We start from the raw sequence: 19,393 nt of genomic DNA on the forward strand, positions 1-19,393 counted from the left end.
TCCCAGAAGAGCCCAGCCCAGGCCCTTCTGTGGCTTTGCAATTCTGTGTCTTCTGCATTTTCCAGTATGTTCCAAATGAGCACCTGCCGGCAGCCTGGGGAGACCTTCCACACAGCGCTGTCTTCTCGAGTTCTCTTTTCTCTCTGTCAACCCCTTCCTCTGCACTGAGATCTGACTCCTGTCCCATCCCTGGCCCTGCTGAGCCCTGGTTGTGTGTCCCAAGCTTGCGTGATGACTGCCTTGGCCTTTGCTGCCTGTGTCTGGGCATCGCCCCCGAATGCTGCTCAGGTTCTGATTCTCCTCACTTCCTCACATCCTCCTGGTGGCTGGAGGACTGACACTGCCCTCACTTCTCTTTCTTGAGACCATTAGAGCTTCTGCCGTGCCTCCTCCCCTGCAGGCAGGAGGGCTCTGTGATGGAGCCTTACACCTGGGGCTCTTCTTCCTGCTTAGCTTCGAGAGATGCTTCAGAGTCATGGAACTGAGCCAGAAGGAAACCCAGTAGGTCTCCTAAACTCTGCCAGAAGGATAACTCCCTCCATACTTTTCTAAACTTCCTGCAGAGATAACGGAAATCTCCCTTGGGTATCATGTCTAGAAAAATTTTGATAACTGAAATCTCTAGATTTAAATGTCTAGAACATGATACCCAAGGGAGATTGTAGTTATCAAAATTTTTCAAAATTTTAGTCCTCAAAATTTTTCAAGTTAGATTGTCCTGAGGTCAACCCTGAATCTTTCAGCAAATTTAACACCTGTGCAGTTGTCCTGTCCACGGTAGAATGAACTCCTCAGTAACATTCAGGTATTCTTTATGCCCTCCTAATTATTAAAGGTTCCTATTAAACTCGGGCTCTGGCTTCTCTTGTCTAGACATAGTAAATCCTCTTTCTTTACCTTTTTTCTGGGAGAAGCTCCTTCCAAAACCTTGGGTGGTCCCTTAACCAGCAACATTATCTTCACCTGGGAACTTGTTAGAAATGCAAATTCTTGAGGCCCACCCTGGACCTACTGCACCAGACACTGTGGGGATGGGGCCCAGGGCTCTGCATTTTAACAGCCCTCCAGGTGATTCTGAAAGCCCTGAATCTTAAGAACCACTGATTTCATTTCTCTGCCAGCTATTATAAGGGACCCAGTACACAGAGTAGGAGGGAGAGAAGGAGGGAGAATCATGATGTCATCCTGCAGACTCTGGCTTCTTCTGCTAGAGCCCTCGGGGTTATACTCATTTTCTCCGTAGCACCACAACGGGGCTTTAGCCTGGGGTTCGTTATGCCTCCCTGAGATATTTATAAAAGCCCAAGTCTCCTCCATTTTGCCTCTGCATGTTTGGACAGTTTCTCCTCCCTCCCTCCTCAAATGAATTTCTCTATATTTAATCCCATTTGAATTTTACTGTTTATGTGGATTGACTTTTCTGTCTCCTCTATCACATTCTGGTTCTGCATTTTATCCCATTTTCCACCCCCACTTGTTTTTATGTCAATCGTGAATTTAATTAGGAGATACTTTATTCCAGAAACTAAAATATTATTAAGGATATAGTGTGTTACACATAGAAGATATATGAGGGGCAGTGGCACAGAAGATCAAGAAAAACTTCAAAGTGTGCCTGTATCTATTTTTGTTGAATATGTTAAACATCTCCAGCAGTGCCAACTAACACAAACAAGCCATCGAAGGCAGCCTGTGAGAGGCAGCAGGAAGTGTAAAGCTTTTCAGACTCAATCCTGTTCCTCCCTGTTTCTCATTCACCGTGTGGGATGGACATCGTCCTCTCCTTCCTTCTCTGGATAAAGCAAAGCCCCAGGCTAACATGAACTGCCCCTTCACTTTCCTCTTTTGTGGACTCTCCGTGCTCTCAGCCTGTATTAATCTGCTAGAAATGCCATAACCATAAAATCTTGATTTTTTGACAATCAAGAACCTTTCAGAATTTTTATTGGTTGTTCTGAAGTGTCTGGTTGAACTCTGGAGGGTAAGCAGGACCCCAATGTCCTAAAAAATGCTTATTTTCTTTGGAAGAAATACATCTTTCCTAGGTTCTTAGATATCTTAGATTCATCTCTCTCTTTAACTATGTAGACAGAGAACAAACTCTTAAAAGAACTATTGTACTTTCCTCTAGAATTCCTTCTCCTGCGTAGCTTAATGCATAAGCCATAGCTTGCTTTAGTGACTCCTAAATGAGATTGCAGCCTAGTAATTTTTTCTTTACTGAGTTGTGTCTGAGGAAGAAAAATTTAAATTGATTATTGTCTTTTCCAGTTCCTTGATGGTACTTTACCACACCCAGGGCCAATTTTTATTGATGCAATGGTAAAACCGAAGACTGGCTCATGATTCAGTAACTCCAAACTATACAAAGCTTTTGTCAAGTAACACTATTTAGAAGGACAACTCAATAGGTTAGAGGGGGTAGACTGAAATATCCATCACAGTTTATTAAACAAATTAAAAATAGATTTAATCTTCAGTGTGTGTTCCTACAGAATAAAATTTACTGGATTCAGTTGTTGATTATGTGCTCAGCAGACTGGCTAATTACTTTAGGCAGATGCTTGATGCATGTTAATTTGGGTTCCGTGTCAATTACAACTGTCTTTAGTTCACAGTCTTCGCACAGTGGAGTAATAATAAGGCTGTTCACTTGAGATGTAACTGCAGACAATTCTGGAGTGGGACACCCTGGCGTCCTGGAAAGAGCCCTGAACTGTGGGGTGGGAGCCTGGATTCTAGTGTTGAGCAGACTCGTGGCCGAGGGACAATCATTTACTTCCCATAATCATGCCAAGTGTCTCTGCCACATAGAGATAGCACGTGAATCGGAGGAGCAAAAGCATTACCACGGGGAACCAGAGGGGAAATAGCTCCTGAAGCACATTTCCAAAGTAGCACTTGACTAACAATTGTTTGAAAGTAAAATGTTAATTGATGGTTAAAAACACTTTAGGGAATTAGAAAGACTGACAATCCCAGGTGTTGGTGACCATGTGGAGCAACTGGAATTCTCATACGTTGCTGGTGAGACTGTCAAAGGCTACCACCACTTTGGATATCAGCTTGGTAGTTTCTTTAAAAGGCAAATATGCATTTATGGTATGACCCAGTCATTTCCACAATTCCACTCCTAGGTATTTACATATAAGAAATGAACACACAGGTACACACAGAGACTTGTACATCAATGTTTATCACAGTTTTCTTCATAACAGCACCAAACTGGAAATAACCCAAATGTCCATCAACAGATGAATGGATAAACAATCTGTGGCATAGGTATACATACAGGTATATACTATATATAGTATTCAGCAATAAAAAGGAATGAGCTACTGACATATGCAACAAAACGGGTGAATCTCAAAAACGGTATCTGAGCAAAAGAAGCCAGATGCGAAAAGAGTACATGCCATACAATTCCATTTTTAGAACCATGCCAAATGAGTCCATTATGGCAGAAAGCCAGGAGGTGAGGGAAAATCGATCGCAAAGGGGATTAGGGAATTTCATAGAATGAAAGGAAGGTTCTATATCTTGATTATGTGGTGGTTTCACAGATGTATACATTTGACAAAACTCAAAATGTTTGCATTAAATGGGTGTATTGTATTATGTGTAAATTATATCTCGATAAAGTTGAATGTGAAATTGAACACACACTGGGAAAGCAGGGACAAGTGTGAAGTTGAAACCTCCCGGGCTGACTCTTAGATCCCGAGGAGGTGGTAAAAGATCAGTGCCTGATTATTTGCAGTTGGCTCTTCCACCAAAGTTCGGGGCCTGGCCTGATTCTGCCCCCAGTCTGACTTCCTTTTATAAAAACCTTTTATAAAGACCTTCCTACACCTCTGGGAGTGTGATGATGGCTATGAAAGCACTTTGTAAAGTGCTCTGTCTAACCAACAAAGGTGGCCACTGCTGAGGCTACGTGTGCGCCTGTGCTGGGTCCTGGGCTGCCCTTTGTGTCAGCTTCCTAGAGGGTCAATACATGGGCGGAGACCCCTCCGGGGCATCTAAGTGGACCCGGCACCTGCAAGCGTTTCCCTTTTCTCTCTTCTTCCTCCCCTCAGCTGAGCTTCTCAACTGTCAGAACAACAGCACTTTGATGACCCGTAAAGGAGTCACGAGCACATGGACATAAAGACCACCTTCCTTACGGCACACAGAATTTTTTAAAAAGTGAATTCTTACTTGAGGCGCTCTGACTAAGAGCTCAAGCCCTGGGGTCAGACTTCACAGGTCCAGAGACCAGCTCCTCCCCACCTGCCAAAGGAACTTACCAAATCCTTTAAACTCTCTGTGCCTCAGCTTCCTTGTTGGTCAAAAAGGGGTCAAAATCATACCCACTTCTCAGGCTGACGCAGGAGTGAAATGAGAGGGCATAAAAGTCCCGAACAAAGTGCTGGCACAGAGTAAGACAGTGACAACAGAGAGCTACAAATATTAATCAGTACTTTTGTCCTGACTGCCCCAATTTCTTTCTTAATTTCCAAAGGATCTTAGAGAGCATTTTTTCCGACTCCACAGTAATACACCCAGACTCTTTGTTCTGGGAGAGCAGGAAGTTCCCATATACACTCAGCCTAAATTGGAACTTTCCTAAAAACACCAGTTACCTAAGACAAAATGGCTGGGCACAGCCTGCCTTTGATATTGAGGTTTGCATTCCGAGTTGATGGTAGGTGTTATATTTTATCTATACGTTCTTGAGAAGCCTGTCAAGTGCACTGTAATTGCATGAACAGGCAGAAAGAGTCCAATTGCACACCACGGTCAGGAAATGTAGAAAATTGGGTGCTCCAGCAAGCCAAGTAGGAAATTAATAATATATTTAGAATTACTAATAAAATGCCTGTCAAGGCAGCAGCAACATATTATATACAAAAAAAAAAAAAAAAATCCTCCCTGTTGTGTAGGGTGTGCACTCTTCCAGAGAAGCATATATTCTTGGAAATGATTCGACCCCAGATGACACTTCTGTTCCCTGGCATTTCCCTCCTAATTTTTCATGCCTTTGTGTATTTTTTACATCCCCCAATGTAGCTCCACCAACCCTCCCAGACGTCAGCGGGTCAAGCAGCCTCCCAAAGCACCCTTCTGCACCTGGCTCACAGCCAAGCGTCCATGTCTCAAAGCCCCGTCCGGCAGCCTTCCTCTTCTTCCTCCTCATCCTCCTCCTCTTCAGCTTTGAGCGTGGGCCAGTTAGTCAGCAGTAAGTATCCTTTCTGGCTCCGTTAAATCATGGTGGCCTTCTCGTTGCCTAATTGCAATGTCTCTCTCTCTCTCTCTCTCTCTCTCCCCACCCCACCCGCGCATCCCTACATCCCTTCCTCCCTCCCTCTCTTTCTGCTTCTTTCAAGTTGAACAGAAATTTCCTGGCCCTGCTGGGCCAGTATGGGGATGGGGTCCGTGCCCAGGGCCAGACGGTTCCTTGGGGAAGCAGGCCCCCCGACCCCCTCAAATGTGTACGTGGAGGGGCCGTTTCCACCTCAGGTGCCTTCTGATGTGCTGAGTCATTCCGGCCGCTTCAGAAGGGAGAAACTGCCCAGCTTGCAGGGCAGGAACCACAGAGCTCAGAACTGAGAGAGCCGGCAGGTCGGCTGCCTTTCCGTGTGTGTGAGGTCCCCTGCCGTTCTATCTGCAGATGTTGGAGGAAATAAGAGCACCTGTGGGCAGCGGGGGTTGGGGCGGGGGGGGGGCGGGCATGTGCGCCACGAGCCGCCTCCAGTGGTGCGACGGGAAGCTGCATGCGCGGAATCCGGTGAGAAACCTCTGAACAACCGTTCACAAAAGAACCGAAGCCTGCAAGTCGGCTTCCCTGAGCGGGCGGCATATACACATGTTAGAAATGGTATTTGGCCCTAGGTGAAGACAGCATATGTATCACATGCAAATAGAAACACATAGAGATGAATGTGACAGCGGTCTAGTTTAATGTTATTCACCTTTAGTGCAATTTTTACTTGTATATAAAAATGACAGAATATGTGCATCGATTATAATTCTCCAGGCACCAGATATCCAACAGTTACGGGTTTAAAGGCTAAAGCACTGCAGAGGCATCTGTGCCATAAAACAAGGACACGTGTAAGTATCTGCGTTTGGTCAAGTGTCATGAATGACCTGTCGAAACAGGAACAGTAGGGACTCTCCATATCATAGGGCAAGTCTGGAAATGCGAGGCAAAACGGAGGGTCGCTGTGTCTTCCCCCGACAAGCAACCCCCCCCGAAAATGTATATGTACATATATACATGTGCGGACATATATGTGTGCGTATATACATAGATGTTCAATTATATGGATAACTCAGGCAAGAAAGATGCTTGTGGAATGGAGAAGAAAATGAGAGATTATGGAAAGATATTAAAATGCCCAAGTCGGGGCTTCCCTGGTGGCGCAGTGGTTGAGAGTCTGCCTGCCAATGCAGGGGACACGGGTTCGAGCCCTGGTCTGGGAAGATCCCACATGCCGCGGAGCAACTAGGCCCGTGAGCCACAGCTACTGAGCCTGCGCGTCTGGAGCCTGTGCTCCGCAACAAGAGAGGCCGCGACAGTGAGAGGCCCGTGCACCGCGATGAAGAGTGGCCCCCACTTGGCACAACTAGAGAAAGCCATCGCACAGAAACGAAGACCCAACACAGCCAAAAATAAATAAATTAATTAATTAATTTTTTTAAAAAAATGCCCAAGTACTTCAGTACACTAGCCTGGATGCTCTTGATCTTAAAAAGGGGTCGATACCAAACAGAGTTTCAGGGTTTGATGGAGTTTGCCATCAACCTGTTATTTTAAGTGGTTTAGATATATAACTCTTCTCATTTGGGCCAAAAAGTCTAGTCTTACTCGAATAAACTCGTAAAAAATTAATTTAATTATAGCCAGATTTTTTTCCCCAACAAAGAAACTCCTCATAGGGTTGTTGTGAGAAGAGATTCAAACTTTGTTCCAATTCGCTCTTCTGAAAAAGCTTCTGTAAAACACTCTATTTCTAAATAGCAGCGAGTTCATAAATTTACAATAAGCTGTTAAGCTTTGGTCCTGAAAGAAAAGGAATGGATATCAAACATCTTATAGAGAAGAAATAAATTAAATATGCAATGTTTAAATATGAAAAGTACAAAATACCCCACAAATACAGTATTTTACGCAAGGTAAACACTCAGTACATTTTGGATGGACAGAGAGGTGAATGAACGGATAGATGGACAGACAGACAGATGGATAGCACTGGGTTCTATCTTGCCATTTGTCTCAAGCTGGGCAGGAAAGGACTAGCCTTTTCCAGCCTTTTACTTAATGGGCCAAATGAAATTTCAATTGCACAGTGGCCAGTGGGATATCTAGGTTCTACCTACGTGTATAATGAGTGAACCACACTGCATATCCTTGATGAGAAATATACAGAACTGGGGAAAAGAGACTCCTTTACCACATGCACTTGAAGCAAGAAACTGCAAACTCATACGCAGAGCCTGAAAGAGGAGCCTTCTCTGGCAGATATGAGAGGGTCCAGGAGTACTACTACCGGACATCGGACTTCACACACACCCATTGCTGGGCTTACAACTGCTACAGATTTTGAGCATGCTGTTTAGTTAATTCCCTTCTGTCTCAAGACCCTACTAGAGAATGAATAATACCTGGAGCATTTTCTGATGCTGATTACCACCCCCTCAACAAACCTCTGTTTAAGCCTCCTTTTGCAAAGTAAGGTTTTCAAAGCACTCTCACTATTTTTCCGATTTGAATACTCACAACAAGGTAATGTAAATTCTCATTTTCAGATGTTGAAGCTGGCATCAAATAGATCCTGAAAAGTACAACCCATCTCGACCATCTTACGTCAGAGAGGCCAGATTCGGTCTTAGTTGAGAGACAGTGTGTGACCAATATCCTGGGTGACAAAGCCAGGAGGGTAACCCAGACATCCAGACTCAATGGGTTATACACATTCTACACAGCACTGCTGCCTTAAAAGACAGGACGCGGTCACATAAATTTTATCCAGTGCAATTTGAATGATAAACTCTATCAAATCACCTAAATATTCTTCAAAAATTTTTTAAATGCCTGAACACATGTCTTACAATTAAAGCACAAGCTTTTTCTCTGAGCCAATATGAGAAAGACTAGACATCTTGCATATTTTGAAATTTATATTCAAGCATGAAATATGCATTTAAAATTACTTTTTTCTGAGATTAAACTTTACCAAATTTGCAAATAAGCTAATGCAGGGAGACCCCACCCCATACTTCAGATGTAGTTGATACACGGATTAAATTACAGGAGGGAAAAGCGTGTTTTAGTCAGAGGATGTCAACTTAAAAATAAAAAATAAGCTTTTTGAGCACCATGTATATGCAGGCACAGGGATAGATATTAAGAAAGCAGAAATAAGCTAGATGTGGTCCCTGCCCAGGCGGACGTCATGAACTGATAACAAAGAAACACAATTACAATAAAGGGAAACAAATGCTATGATCAATGTACGAATAAAGACTATGGCAATACAGGAGAGAGTGAACTCAGTTTTGGAGATTGAGACAGAACAGAAGGACTTGCTGGAGTAAATAATCCTTGAATTAAGTGGGATGGTTAATGGGTCCACAAATCCGTCCACTAGGCCAAGGCCATAGTTCGAAACAGGTCAAAATGGATTTGAACCTGTGGTCAAAACCTTGGTGAATGGTCCCTCACAGGTCACGGGCAAGGTTGCCCAGTGCTGGGCAATCTGCCATTGCTCCAGGTCAACTGGAGTGGGTGGACCATCCATAACCTGCCCTTCTCCAGGCAAAAGAACACAGAGTTAATACCAAATATGCACACTCCTTAAGACGTCTGCACACCTGTTCACAGCACCTGCACAGCCTGCCCTTTGTCAAACCTTGCTCGGTCTCCACAGTCACCGGGGCTAACTATAGTTTCCATAGCAGGGCTTTTGGAAAGTCTAGAAGAGTCAAACAAACAACAAAGCCCCAAATTGACTTAGGATTTACACAGTTACTGTTTAAAAACAGGTGGACGTGGGACTTTTTATTCTTTGATGGATTTGGTTTGGTTTGGTTTTTCAGGACACTTTTTTTTAAACCCCTGGCCTATAAACTTAATTCTTAGACAGCAAAGGGACTGAGAGTTAATATCAGAAAAAGCCAAACTATAAAGTGACCATAAAGATGCCTGGTGATAGCTTATGGCACAGTGAAACCCCTGACTCACTTGGTCAGTTTCACACCATTTTCCACAGCTCAATGAAGTCACCGTATGGCAAGCAAGCTGTTCTCCCAAATTGCATTGCACGTTCCCAGGCGGTTTCTTATTTCTCAGAAATATTTGGTAAATATGCCCATTATTTGCTGTGAGTGGAGCACTAAAAAGCAGATGGATGTTTAGAAGGCAGTTAAGTCATACCTGGCAGCTTCTTTATAGATGCATGTTTCTCCTGTAACAGTCCCACAAGCAGAGGTTGTAGAAGGAAGATGTGGATGGATGGCAACTGTTCGACCCATTTAGCAACCCCTTACACTGATGTCCAGGTGAGCAGTTGGAAGGAGCTAAATTTTTAAAATTAAACAAAACAAATATCTGTCCTGGTCCGTCCTGAGTGCTCAATTCAGTATGGGCCCAGTGACCATGCAACCAGATTCTACAGAACAGGTTAGTGTTCACGCAGTTTGCATTTAGCTTCCAAAGAACTCTTTTATTTTTCAGCCCATGCATTCCAGATTTGATTTGGGAAAAACGTCATCATTATACTTACGAATCACTGCCAACATTCAACGCCAGTGTATTATAAATCTCCAGGCCAATCGATCCCTATGTAGGCTGATCTTCTGGCTCCTTCAGCAAGGCTCAGATTCAGGGAGAACCGTGGAAGTCGTTGCTTCCTGACTTTGTACTTAATATACTGGGCCGACTTAATCTGGAGCAAACTTCTATAAAAGGTGCACTTCTTCCTCAGTGCAGAGAAGTCCCAGACTGGATTTCCCTAGAGCTGGTTAAAGGTGCTGGATCCACCTTGTGGGGGACCTGAGGGTTCCCTCTGAAGTCCCCATCAAGGTGGCCTGAGATTCATCCTTAAAATTAACCCAACCTCCCCAGAGCCAGAAGGAATGACATGATGGAAAGCCAGATTGACTGATCCCAGGGTGGTGTCAACCTCTGAGCCGGACTGAGAGTTAACGTGACCTTCCAGGGAAGCCTCCGTTTATCACATTTACCTCTTGTTTCCCCTCCTCAAATAGAAAAGCGTATAACCCTTAATGAAGGGGAACTGTCCAACAGTGGAGAAGAAAACCTCAAGAGTTTACGACAGAGACTTTGGCACCAAAAAAAAGAAAAAAAAAAAAGCATTAGTTTTTTTGTTAATTCATAACATCTTACAGACACCATCTAAGGCATTCTCCCAATGTGGGAAGACATGTCCCACATGTTGTAATCAGGGTAAAACTAATATTCATCCATGGGTGGACCCCTTCTTTGGATGTGGAGACTTTTGTAGTCTTGGGATCCATGGAACGAAACCATAATAATACATGGTGCCGTCTGACTCTTATGGATGAGAACAATAATGTAAAGAAAGCCAGGCAGCTCATCTCCAGCAATCAACAAATTGCACAAACAATGAGACACTGATTTCCTCTCCCCAGACCTTTGTCCAATAGACCATCACCCTGTTTAAATTTCACCAGAATTCCTATCTTATCAGCTCTAGAAGTAGAACCAGGAAAAAGACAAGAGTGGGAAATGTGCAAGAGGAGAAAGAAGGAATTCAGCTTCCTGGTGTGATGAGTGTTTGAGGCCTCACAGAAGTCCAAGGGCTCAGGGGGCAAGGCGCCCACCTCTCTGAGCTTTAGAGTAAAACTGTTGATGATCCACACAACTGCTCAGGGCAAGGGGATAAGAGACCATAGCTTTCTTTTTAACTCTGGTTATTATCAGCGATCTGGCCAAAAGCAACTTGCACAATCACACACATGGATCTAGTCGCTGGTCTCAAGGAACTAGGAAGGAGATAAACAATAAAGGCAGCAGGAGAAGGCAAGGCATAAACTAGAAGAGACTTACACAAAACTGTATCCCAGTCGTACACCTGCCTGGTACTGTGCTGCCAATTCTGGTGGCAGCACAGACCCTGGGACTGGAGTAGACCTTGGAAATCCTTCCAGATCACCTGAATCCTTCAGTTGATTCCTGTTGATCTAGAGATGGGGCTAATGTAAGGCAATAAATTTACTTCCCACAGGAGCTACTTAGCTTTGCTCAGAGAAAAAATCTCCCCCCAACTCCAGACCCCAACGGCCACCCCAGCCCACTGGTTCCCAGTTGTTTGCCACTTGCCATAAACGGTGAGGCCAGGGGTGGAGGATGGCAAGGACGGGGCACCTGCCCAGTAAGTAGTCTTTCTGGCCCATCATCTTACCCAAGGTGGTAGAGCAAGTTCTCTGTGTAGTGGAACCTGGTGAATAATGATGGTAAAGGGTCGAGTGCAGGTAAAGGGTCGACATGCAGAGGATGCCACACCCAGACTCGGTCAGGCCAGAGCCGCAGCGAAAGCGTCTGTCTGCGGGGTCAGTGGGTCCTCTGCATCAGGATCGCCTGCAGTACTTGTTAAAAATGCCCATCCCGGGTCCCATCAGGTGACTCCTAGGCCTGCCTAATTCAGAAAGCCACTGTCCTAAAAGCCACATCGTTACAAGGAAAGTCTCCGGCTTCCATTTTTTCACCCTCAGTTTTGAACCTCCACTGCCCACGTTTGCAGGGCCATCAGTTCCTCTTCCTTCTCTCTTGGAGAGAGGCCAGGCTCCGCTCCCTATGCTGTTCTATACCAAGTGTCCCTCTGTGTCTACACCAGACCTTCTCAACTCTTAGTTTATTATTGCCTCCCCGCCCTACGAGGAGCCCATTTAGACTTTCCACCCATCTTTCCTCCGTGAAATTATGCTTCATGATGTGTAAAGATTCTACAGGACTTTGTTTTTTATTTTATTTTATTTTTGGCTGTGTTGGGTCTTCGTTTCTGTGCGAGAGCTTTCTCTAGTTGCGGCAAGCGGGGGCCACTCTTCATCGCGGTGCACGGGCCTCTCACTATCGTGGCCTCTCTTGTTGCCGGGCACAGGCTCCAGACGCGCAGGCTCAGTAGTTGTGGCTCACGGGCCCAGTTGCTCCGCGGCATGTGGGATCTTCCCAGACCAGGGCTCGAACCCGTGTCCCCTGCATTGTCAGGCAGATTCTCAACCACTGCGCCACCAGGGAAGCCTCCAGGACTTTGTTTTTATTGAGAAGATACGGGTACAGCGTACACCTCCATGGCTGATTCTGTCGACAGAGTCCATTTCCCCTATAATGAGAGAATCTATACAGGAAGCTCCAAGGCCCCTCGCCACAGATATTAACATCTTTATTTAAAAGTCCTTGAAAAATTGGCCCTTGGGGTACCAATGTATTTCTTTTCATGATAACAGGAGTTTCTATAGCCCTAAGCCCAGAAGACTAATGTAGTCCACCCCAGTTCCTTAGACAAGTCCTGTAATTGACTGAAATTGGTGGGCGATTGTGCAGAAAGAGGAAGAGAAAAACTTTTCACCTGAGTCCGGGGAATGAGGTGAAGAACAATAGAGTCAGCTTGCAGGGAGAATGGCTTCGCTCCAGGCGGGATGGAACAGCCCTTTGAAATCTTCCACCATCCCCAAACCATGCTGTCTGCAGCTTGGTGTGTGCTTTCATTTATCCAGGGATCAGTAGCCGGAGGCGGGGGCGGGGGGGGGGGGGGGGATAGTTTCATTCTCCAGCTGTTGTGTCATTTCCCTTGATAAGTCCTAAATTGACCGAGTTATCTGTCACCAAAGGAGCCTTCCTGCAGCAGGCATTTTTTATTCTGTGCCCTTTCAGGGGACAGAGGTGTCTGTGTCAGGAAATTGCTATGGGGGGTGGGGGGAGACGATACTATTCTCGCAGCTTCATAAGCATGCTCTTCTGAGGGGCTAATGTGAACATAATAAATTAGGCAACGTTACCATCTGTTAGCCTGGCTGCAGCGGTGATCGGGTACAGGAAAATACAAAATACTGTTTTTCTTCAAGGGCAATTCTTAGCACGGAAGAGTCCAGTTAAGACATTTCAAATGGAAAGCTTTCCATCTTTCTATTTTTACATGATACCTGAACATACTTATGGGCAAAATGGAGTCGCATCCCCCCGTAGCTGGTGCCCCCCTGCCCTGGCTGCTGTCTGTTAAGCGGTAAGGAGCTCGCTCTTGCATTGTGGAAGTGGCAGGGTAGGCTGGCTGTGGTTTTATCTGGGACAGAACTACCTTGAAGGATGATTTGTGCAGGTGGAATGAGTTGAGGATGGGGGCTTGAGTGCCTCAGCCGGCAGACCAAGAACGTTCTGCGGTGTGGCTTCCCAACGCTCTGCTCTTATGAACTGAGCCGCTTTCTCCTCAGCCGTCCAGAACGCGTAGCACTGGGATGTGCGTTGACGCATTGATCCTGTTTTTTGCAAACGTCTCCACAGATCCTCAGACGGCAGCGGGTGAGGTGGATGGGGTTAATCTGGAGGAGATCCGCGAGTTTGCCAAAGCTTTTAAAATCCGGCGCCTGTCCCTTGGCCTGACCCAGACTCAGGTGGGCCAGGCTCTCAGTGCCACAGAGGGCCCCGCGTACAGCCAGTCGGCCATCTGCAGGTAACCCGCGCCCACGCGCTGTCACCCCTCCTGGCTGGCCCGGGCCTCGTCTGTCCTCTCGGCTCAGCTTTTCTTCTTCGGGTGGGCCGAGCTGGAGGGGTGGAGTGTGGGAACGGAGTCTGGGGTAGCTGTGTGTTGGGATTGGTAATATTGACGGAAATGGAGTTGCTAAAGCAGATTTGGGGGCCTGGCTTGATAACTCCTGTCAACTCACAAAGAACTTCCAAGGCGGTTTCATTGGAAATACACACCTTCCCCCCCACCGGGGGCCAGAAGCGTCTGAACCCACCGTCCTCCGCGGCTGAGGTCCACTGTCTCCTGTCTGTGGATTGATGTCTTGAGGCTGCCAGTGTCAGGTGGTGGTAATGCTCCCACCATTTCTCCTCAGGGATGGCTATCCGGATTTTCCAAGAAAGCACACTTAAAAAAAAAAAAAAAAAAATTAGCCATCCTGTGACCACAAAGGAATTTTTAACCTTGCCTTGCCAGACACAAGTCTAAAAGCACATTTTTAAAAAAGCAGCAGCTGCTTTCCATAGCTCAGAAAAGGGTAGTGAGAGTTTGGCCTAACCTCACCCTACCCTTCCCAAAATTAAATACATAAATGACAGAAGCCAGCCTTGGCCGTGTTTGAGTTGATCTGGGTCAAGCCGCCAGCAGCAGACCCTGCGCATGCATGTGTGTGTTGCACTAATCCCATGTTTATGCATGAGGTAACAAAGGCACTTCGGTAAGAGCTTTTTCCTCTTGGGCAATGTCTTATGAGTCCTCCTCCATCAGGAAAAGCCAAGAAACCAACTCTAAACTCATTTAAGTGGATTTTGTTCTTGGTGATCCATGAAATGCTGTCTTTTTATCTGCTCTTTATACTTTTAATGTATTCCCCAAAGGACGGAAGTGTACTTTTCCTGCAGTTTAAGACTAAGGTTATAAATAACATCAGTATGGGGTAGGAGCTTGCAGCTCACATTTTGCTCAATGATTTTCCATAAAACCCATTGATTGTTGTTAAATACAAAAAGCGCCATAGGATCCTCTCACTTCTCTGGCCTCCCCTACTGTTTTTTCTTATAAGATACCTCCCTGTAGAAAATAACCTTTATTCAGTCTATACAAGGATACTACTGCTGGGAAATTTGTTTCAAGGCTTGTATGTGTTATTCCAGACAACATGTACCGAAGCATCAACACTAACAAGCAGCATCAAATGATATGAATACTGTTGCTCCCTGTTGGGAAACATTAATTTTGTTTCATCTCAACAACCTTGTGATAAAGGCACGCCACAGGTTTTGAGGTTGTTGCCCGTGTGCTATCGTTGCTGAAGTCCTCTTTGGCTTATTTCTTAGTCCTAAAATGTGATTTCCTTTTCGTGGCATAAGTGCTCTCTAAGGTTTTCACTAACACACATAATGTTTCTTGGGCATTCCCAATCAAATATGTTGATTTCTAAAAATCTTCCCCTGGGGAAGCCAAAAAAGCTATGGCTGAAATGAAAAGCGACTTTGGGAATTCACTGTCTAATAGAAGATGGCAGATGCCTTGCCTTTTCGGCCTTTCTCTAGCTCCTAGTGTTTCAGTGGGGTAGTTTTCGGAGCTAACTACCGAGAAAAAAAAAAAATGGAAGTCTTGAAAGAGACCAAGATCTGACAGTGGAACCACTCCAGTTAATCTACACGGTGGTGAAGAATCTGCATTTGCACACACTGTGGCGTCACTCCTCCCTTATGAGCTGCAGTGACTCGAGATGCTTTAACAAGTGCCTCTGCATCAGAGACACAGAGGAAAACACACCAGCAATACACTGGACACCCCTATCACAAGCTCTGTCCCCCATGCCATGGCGCTGTAAAGCCTGTTGTCATGCTACCAAGACTTCAGCTTTGGGGCTTTTATAATGAATGATGGTAAGTGAATCCAACAATGAGGGCTTTAGGGGAGGCTGCCATAAGTGAGCGGCTCATTAAATGGCATTAAATAATTAATTCATTTTATATTGAAAGCAAGATGTACTTCTTTCCTCTTTGACCAGCTGAAAGTTGGGGGGGGGGGTTAAAATAAATAAATAACTCCTTGAACTATACATGGAAGGGAATGCTATCGGAATCACATTAAAATTTGATACTATTGGCGCTGCTTATCACAACATAAGATATCTAAAATGCAGTGCCAAAAATAAGATTAAGGCACATAAAGGAAGCCTATCCTTTTGTGTCCTTTTGCAAGCATCCTTATAAAACATACTGCGACTAAAGCAGGTTCATTTTCGCTCCATGAAAACAGTCTGTTGTAATAAGATGCACTCTGCAGTCAGAGGGTTGTTTTTCGACAGGACTGAACTTGAAAAGATAGAGGAGAATGCCATGGATCCAAAGTTGTCATCCTGGAAGGTTGTGAATTTGGATTTAGAACAAACAAACAAACAAACAAATAAAAGGAATTGGTACTATTTTGTATTTCGTTGAGAGTGAGTATGAATTTGATACCAGGATGACCTCTTAAAACACTGTAGATAGTTTTGTCCAAGATGCTTCATAGTTTTTTGAAGGCAGTGTAGCAAAGAATTGCAGATGGCAATTGATATATAGAAGACCTCATTCACAGAAAATGATATCATTCAAGTACAGTTTGCAGATATAGCACGTTAAACACAGCTTGATACTCTGGTGCAAAAGTACACCATTACGCTGGACGGTGTTGGAAGGCATGAGGTGGCCCTAGCACATCCAGGGGAGGGGGGGTGTTCATAGCAATTACAGTGTGTCCAGCTGTTTGAGTCCAGCAGTAAAGTAGCAAGGGGCTATGTTTGACCAGAAAAGGGAGCATGTTGTTAACTTACATATGGTGAAAAGTGTTTGTTACCAGAGACAGAGACGGGAGAGGGCTGGGGGCCGGGGGAGAGAAAGAGATTAAAATGAGACACAAAACAAGATGAAAAGAGAACCATAAAAGAAACTTGTCCCAGTTGCCATCACTGACGATTAGCATAGATAGAACATTTTAATCACCAAGTCAGTGGGGGAAATTTAAGGAAACCAAAAGGAAAACATAAAAAGAATTATTTTAAACGAAAGAACATGACAGCTGTTGTCTTTGATGTCACTTCCTGGTGTTAATTTTTGCCTTAAGGATTCTGAAGTTCAGGGGAAATGGTGCTGGGTGGATTCAAATCAAAGCTCAGATCTCAAGCATTTCCAGGAAAAAGATCTGCGAGTGGTTTTTGTTTCCATCGTGATGGCTGCTGTGTTGTGCTGTCTCCACCTGTGCTCACCTGGTCCGCTTGTGGGTGTACGAGCTGCATGCAGGGGCATGAAGCATGCAGGGGGGCGGGTGCTGGCTTGAGCGAGGAGGGCTACCTTGCAGCTGGCTGCTTATCTGGAGTGAATTCGCTCTGCCAGTCAGTCAGGCAGGCAGGCAGGAGGCCCACCCTGGCAGAGGACTCAGTGTAAGACTGTTCTTTCTCAATTTTCCCCCCAGACACACCATCCTGAGAAGCCACTTTTTCCTACCACAGGAAGCCCAAGAGAACACTATAGCTAGCAGTCTGACAGCCAAACTGAACCCTGGCCTTTTGTATCCTGCCAGGTTTGAAAAGCTGGACATCACCCCTAAAAGTGCCCAGAAGATCAAGCCGGTGCTTGAGCGGTGGATGGCTGAGGCTGAGGCCCGCCATCGGGCAGGTATGCAGAACCTGACCGAGTTTATCGGGAGTGAACCGTCCAAAAAGCGCAAGAGGCGCACCTCCTTCACGCCCCAGGCCCTTGAGATCCTCAATGCCCACTTTGAGAAGAACACGCACCCCTCTGGGCAGGAAATGACCGAAATTGCCGAGAAGCTGAACTATGACCGGGAAGTAGTTAGAGTTTGGTTCTGCAATAAGAGGCAAGCCCTGAAGAACACAATTAAACGCTTAAAACAGCACGAGCCGGCCACAGCAGTCCCTCTGGAACCCTTAACAGACTCACTGGAAGAAAATTCCTAAAGAGACGCCCACCCGGAATCAGAAAAAAAAAAAATCCACAGAAACTAAACTCCACCCTTGGGACTTCATCCCCTAACCCCCCCAAGAAAGAAACAATTAAATTAAAAATAAATTTTAAGGTAGCCCCAGTCATCACCCTTGTAAGTAAAAGACTAAGAAAACCGCCAAGTGGGCAAGATGGTTTATACGTGTCCATGGGATTTTCCAAAAAAGGAAAAAAAAAATGTTTTTGAAAATTTTTAAACAAGGACTACACCACAGTGCAGGCGTGTGGAGGAAGGCTCGTTCCCTCCCTGACCTGTTTCCCCAAAGCCAGTTTTATAATGGACTTAAAGCAAACCAAATAACCACGTACTTTTTTCTGTGTATTATGAAAATGTGAACACATTTTAAGAAAAACAACTAAACCAAAAAAACACAAAAAACAAAATACCAACAACACACAAAGGAGACTTCTCTCTGTTCAAAGCGAATACAAGCCTACCACCTGGAGGAGGGGCTGCGGACGGCATCCTTCAGGTTCTAAGTGCTGATTCACTATGAACCTATTAACCAAAGTCAGAAACACGACATTGCCAACGCGACCATTAGTGGGCTCCTCTCTGCGTGTAAAGTTGTGTTCCGAGGTTTTACATTTGTACTTTGCGGAGAAATAGCAAGCCTGACTTCTCTCATCTTTCCCATCTACTGTCACCCCCTGTGGGGGGGGAGGGTGCCGTTGCTGAAGCCATTCTGTGAGGCCCACTGTTGGTTTTTATTTGGGGGGAGGGGGTTCTTTTTTTGTTTCTCTTTGTTTTGAGTGGGGGCATCCTGGATCGTGTGCCAAAGCATCCGTTGTTTTCTTCTCACTATGACCTGTGGGTTTGAGAAAAGAAAATGGAGCTCGCGTTTCTCATTTTCCTCCATCTCTCCATCCCCCCTGGCATGTGGCCCCCAACGTCTGCTGGAAGGCCACAGAGTGGGCATGGTGTCTTTTCCACTCAGACCCCAGTGAAACGTAGGAGAGACTCCAGAATAACTAGGGCTTTGCTCGATGAAGTGTCAACACTGGCATAAGCTGTAATTGTGCTCACTGACCACACCAGAGCTTGGGATTTTTCTCAGTCTGTTGGCCACGTACATGGAGAGCTGACCAAAACTAATTTTGTAATATAAACATAAGCTGCACATTTGGTTCAATACTTACATCTATGTTATGCTTCTGTGCAAAGCAATTTCTCTCAGAAGTCTGATAGCCAAAGAAATGTCTCGAGATTTCAGTCAAAATACACACATAGCATGCACACACCCATATACACACAGGCCAAAAAGAGAGAGAGAGAGAGAGAGAGAAAGAGAGTGAGTGACCGGATTGTTAAAGGCCATCATGCATCCTGTAAATTCCATCTTTGCTGCTACCACTTTCATTCAAATAGTGATAGCAGACTTTTTTCGGGGCGGGGGGAGGGCGATTCTTTTGGGGATATATAAACGGAGCAGAAAGTTGGCAGACGAATTAAACAATGGGAATTGCAGCTGGACTCTTGAGGGGAAAGGAAGTGTTAACAAGGAAGTGCCTCCACTAAAAGGAAAAATACAGAAGTGGCTTATCGAGCACATCAGAATAGCCTTCACTTTTAGAACTAAGGGATTATTTCACTTTTCAAAATAACTTACTCTAAAGATCTGTGGGCCAAAATAACCTAATAAGCCAGAGGGAAAAAGCAAGATGTGAGGATTT

The 19,393-nt window shown here is 45.1% G+C and overlaps 1 protein-coding gene across 2 annotated transcripts in view; it reads left to right on the top strand.

The window, feature by feature from the left end:
- POU6F2 (POU class 6 homeobox 2) overlaps positions 1–17,673 on the top strand; it is a 451,109-nt gene extending 433,436 nt beyond the window's left edge. Inside the window, exons 8-10 of one of the 2 annotated variants that reach the window (XM_057550212.1) lie at positions 5,050–5,218; positions 13,523–13,691; positions 17,169–17,673. In XM_057550212.1, coding sequence (XP_057406195.1) covers positions 5,050–5,218; positions 13,523–13,691; positions 17,169–17,673 — 843 coding nt within the window. The remainder of the gene's footprint in view (positions 1–5,049; positions 5,219–13,522; positions 13,692–17,168) is intronic. The other variant, XM_057550213.1, reaches the window with a different exon arrangement.
- The last annotated feature ends 1,720 nt before the right edge of the window (positions 17,674–19,393 follow it).

This window comes from Balaenoptera acutorostrata, chromosome 7 (genome assembly GCF_949987535.1).
Source record: "Balaenoptera acutorostrata chromosome 7, mBalAcu1.1, whole genome shotgun sequence".
Taxonomy (NCBI): Eukaryota; Metazoa; Chordata; class Mammalia; order Artiodactyla; family Balaenopteridae; genus Balaenoptera; species Balaenoptera acutorostrata.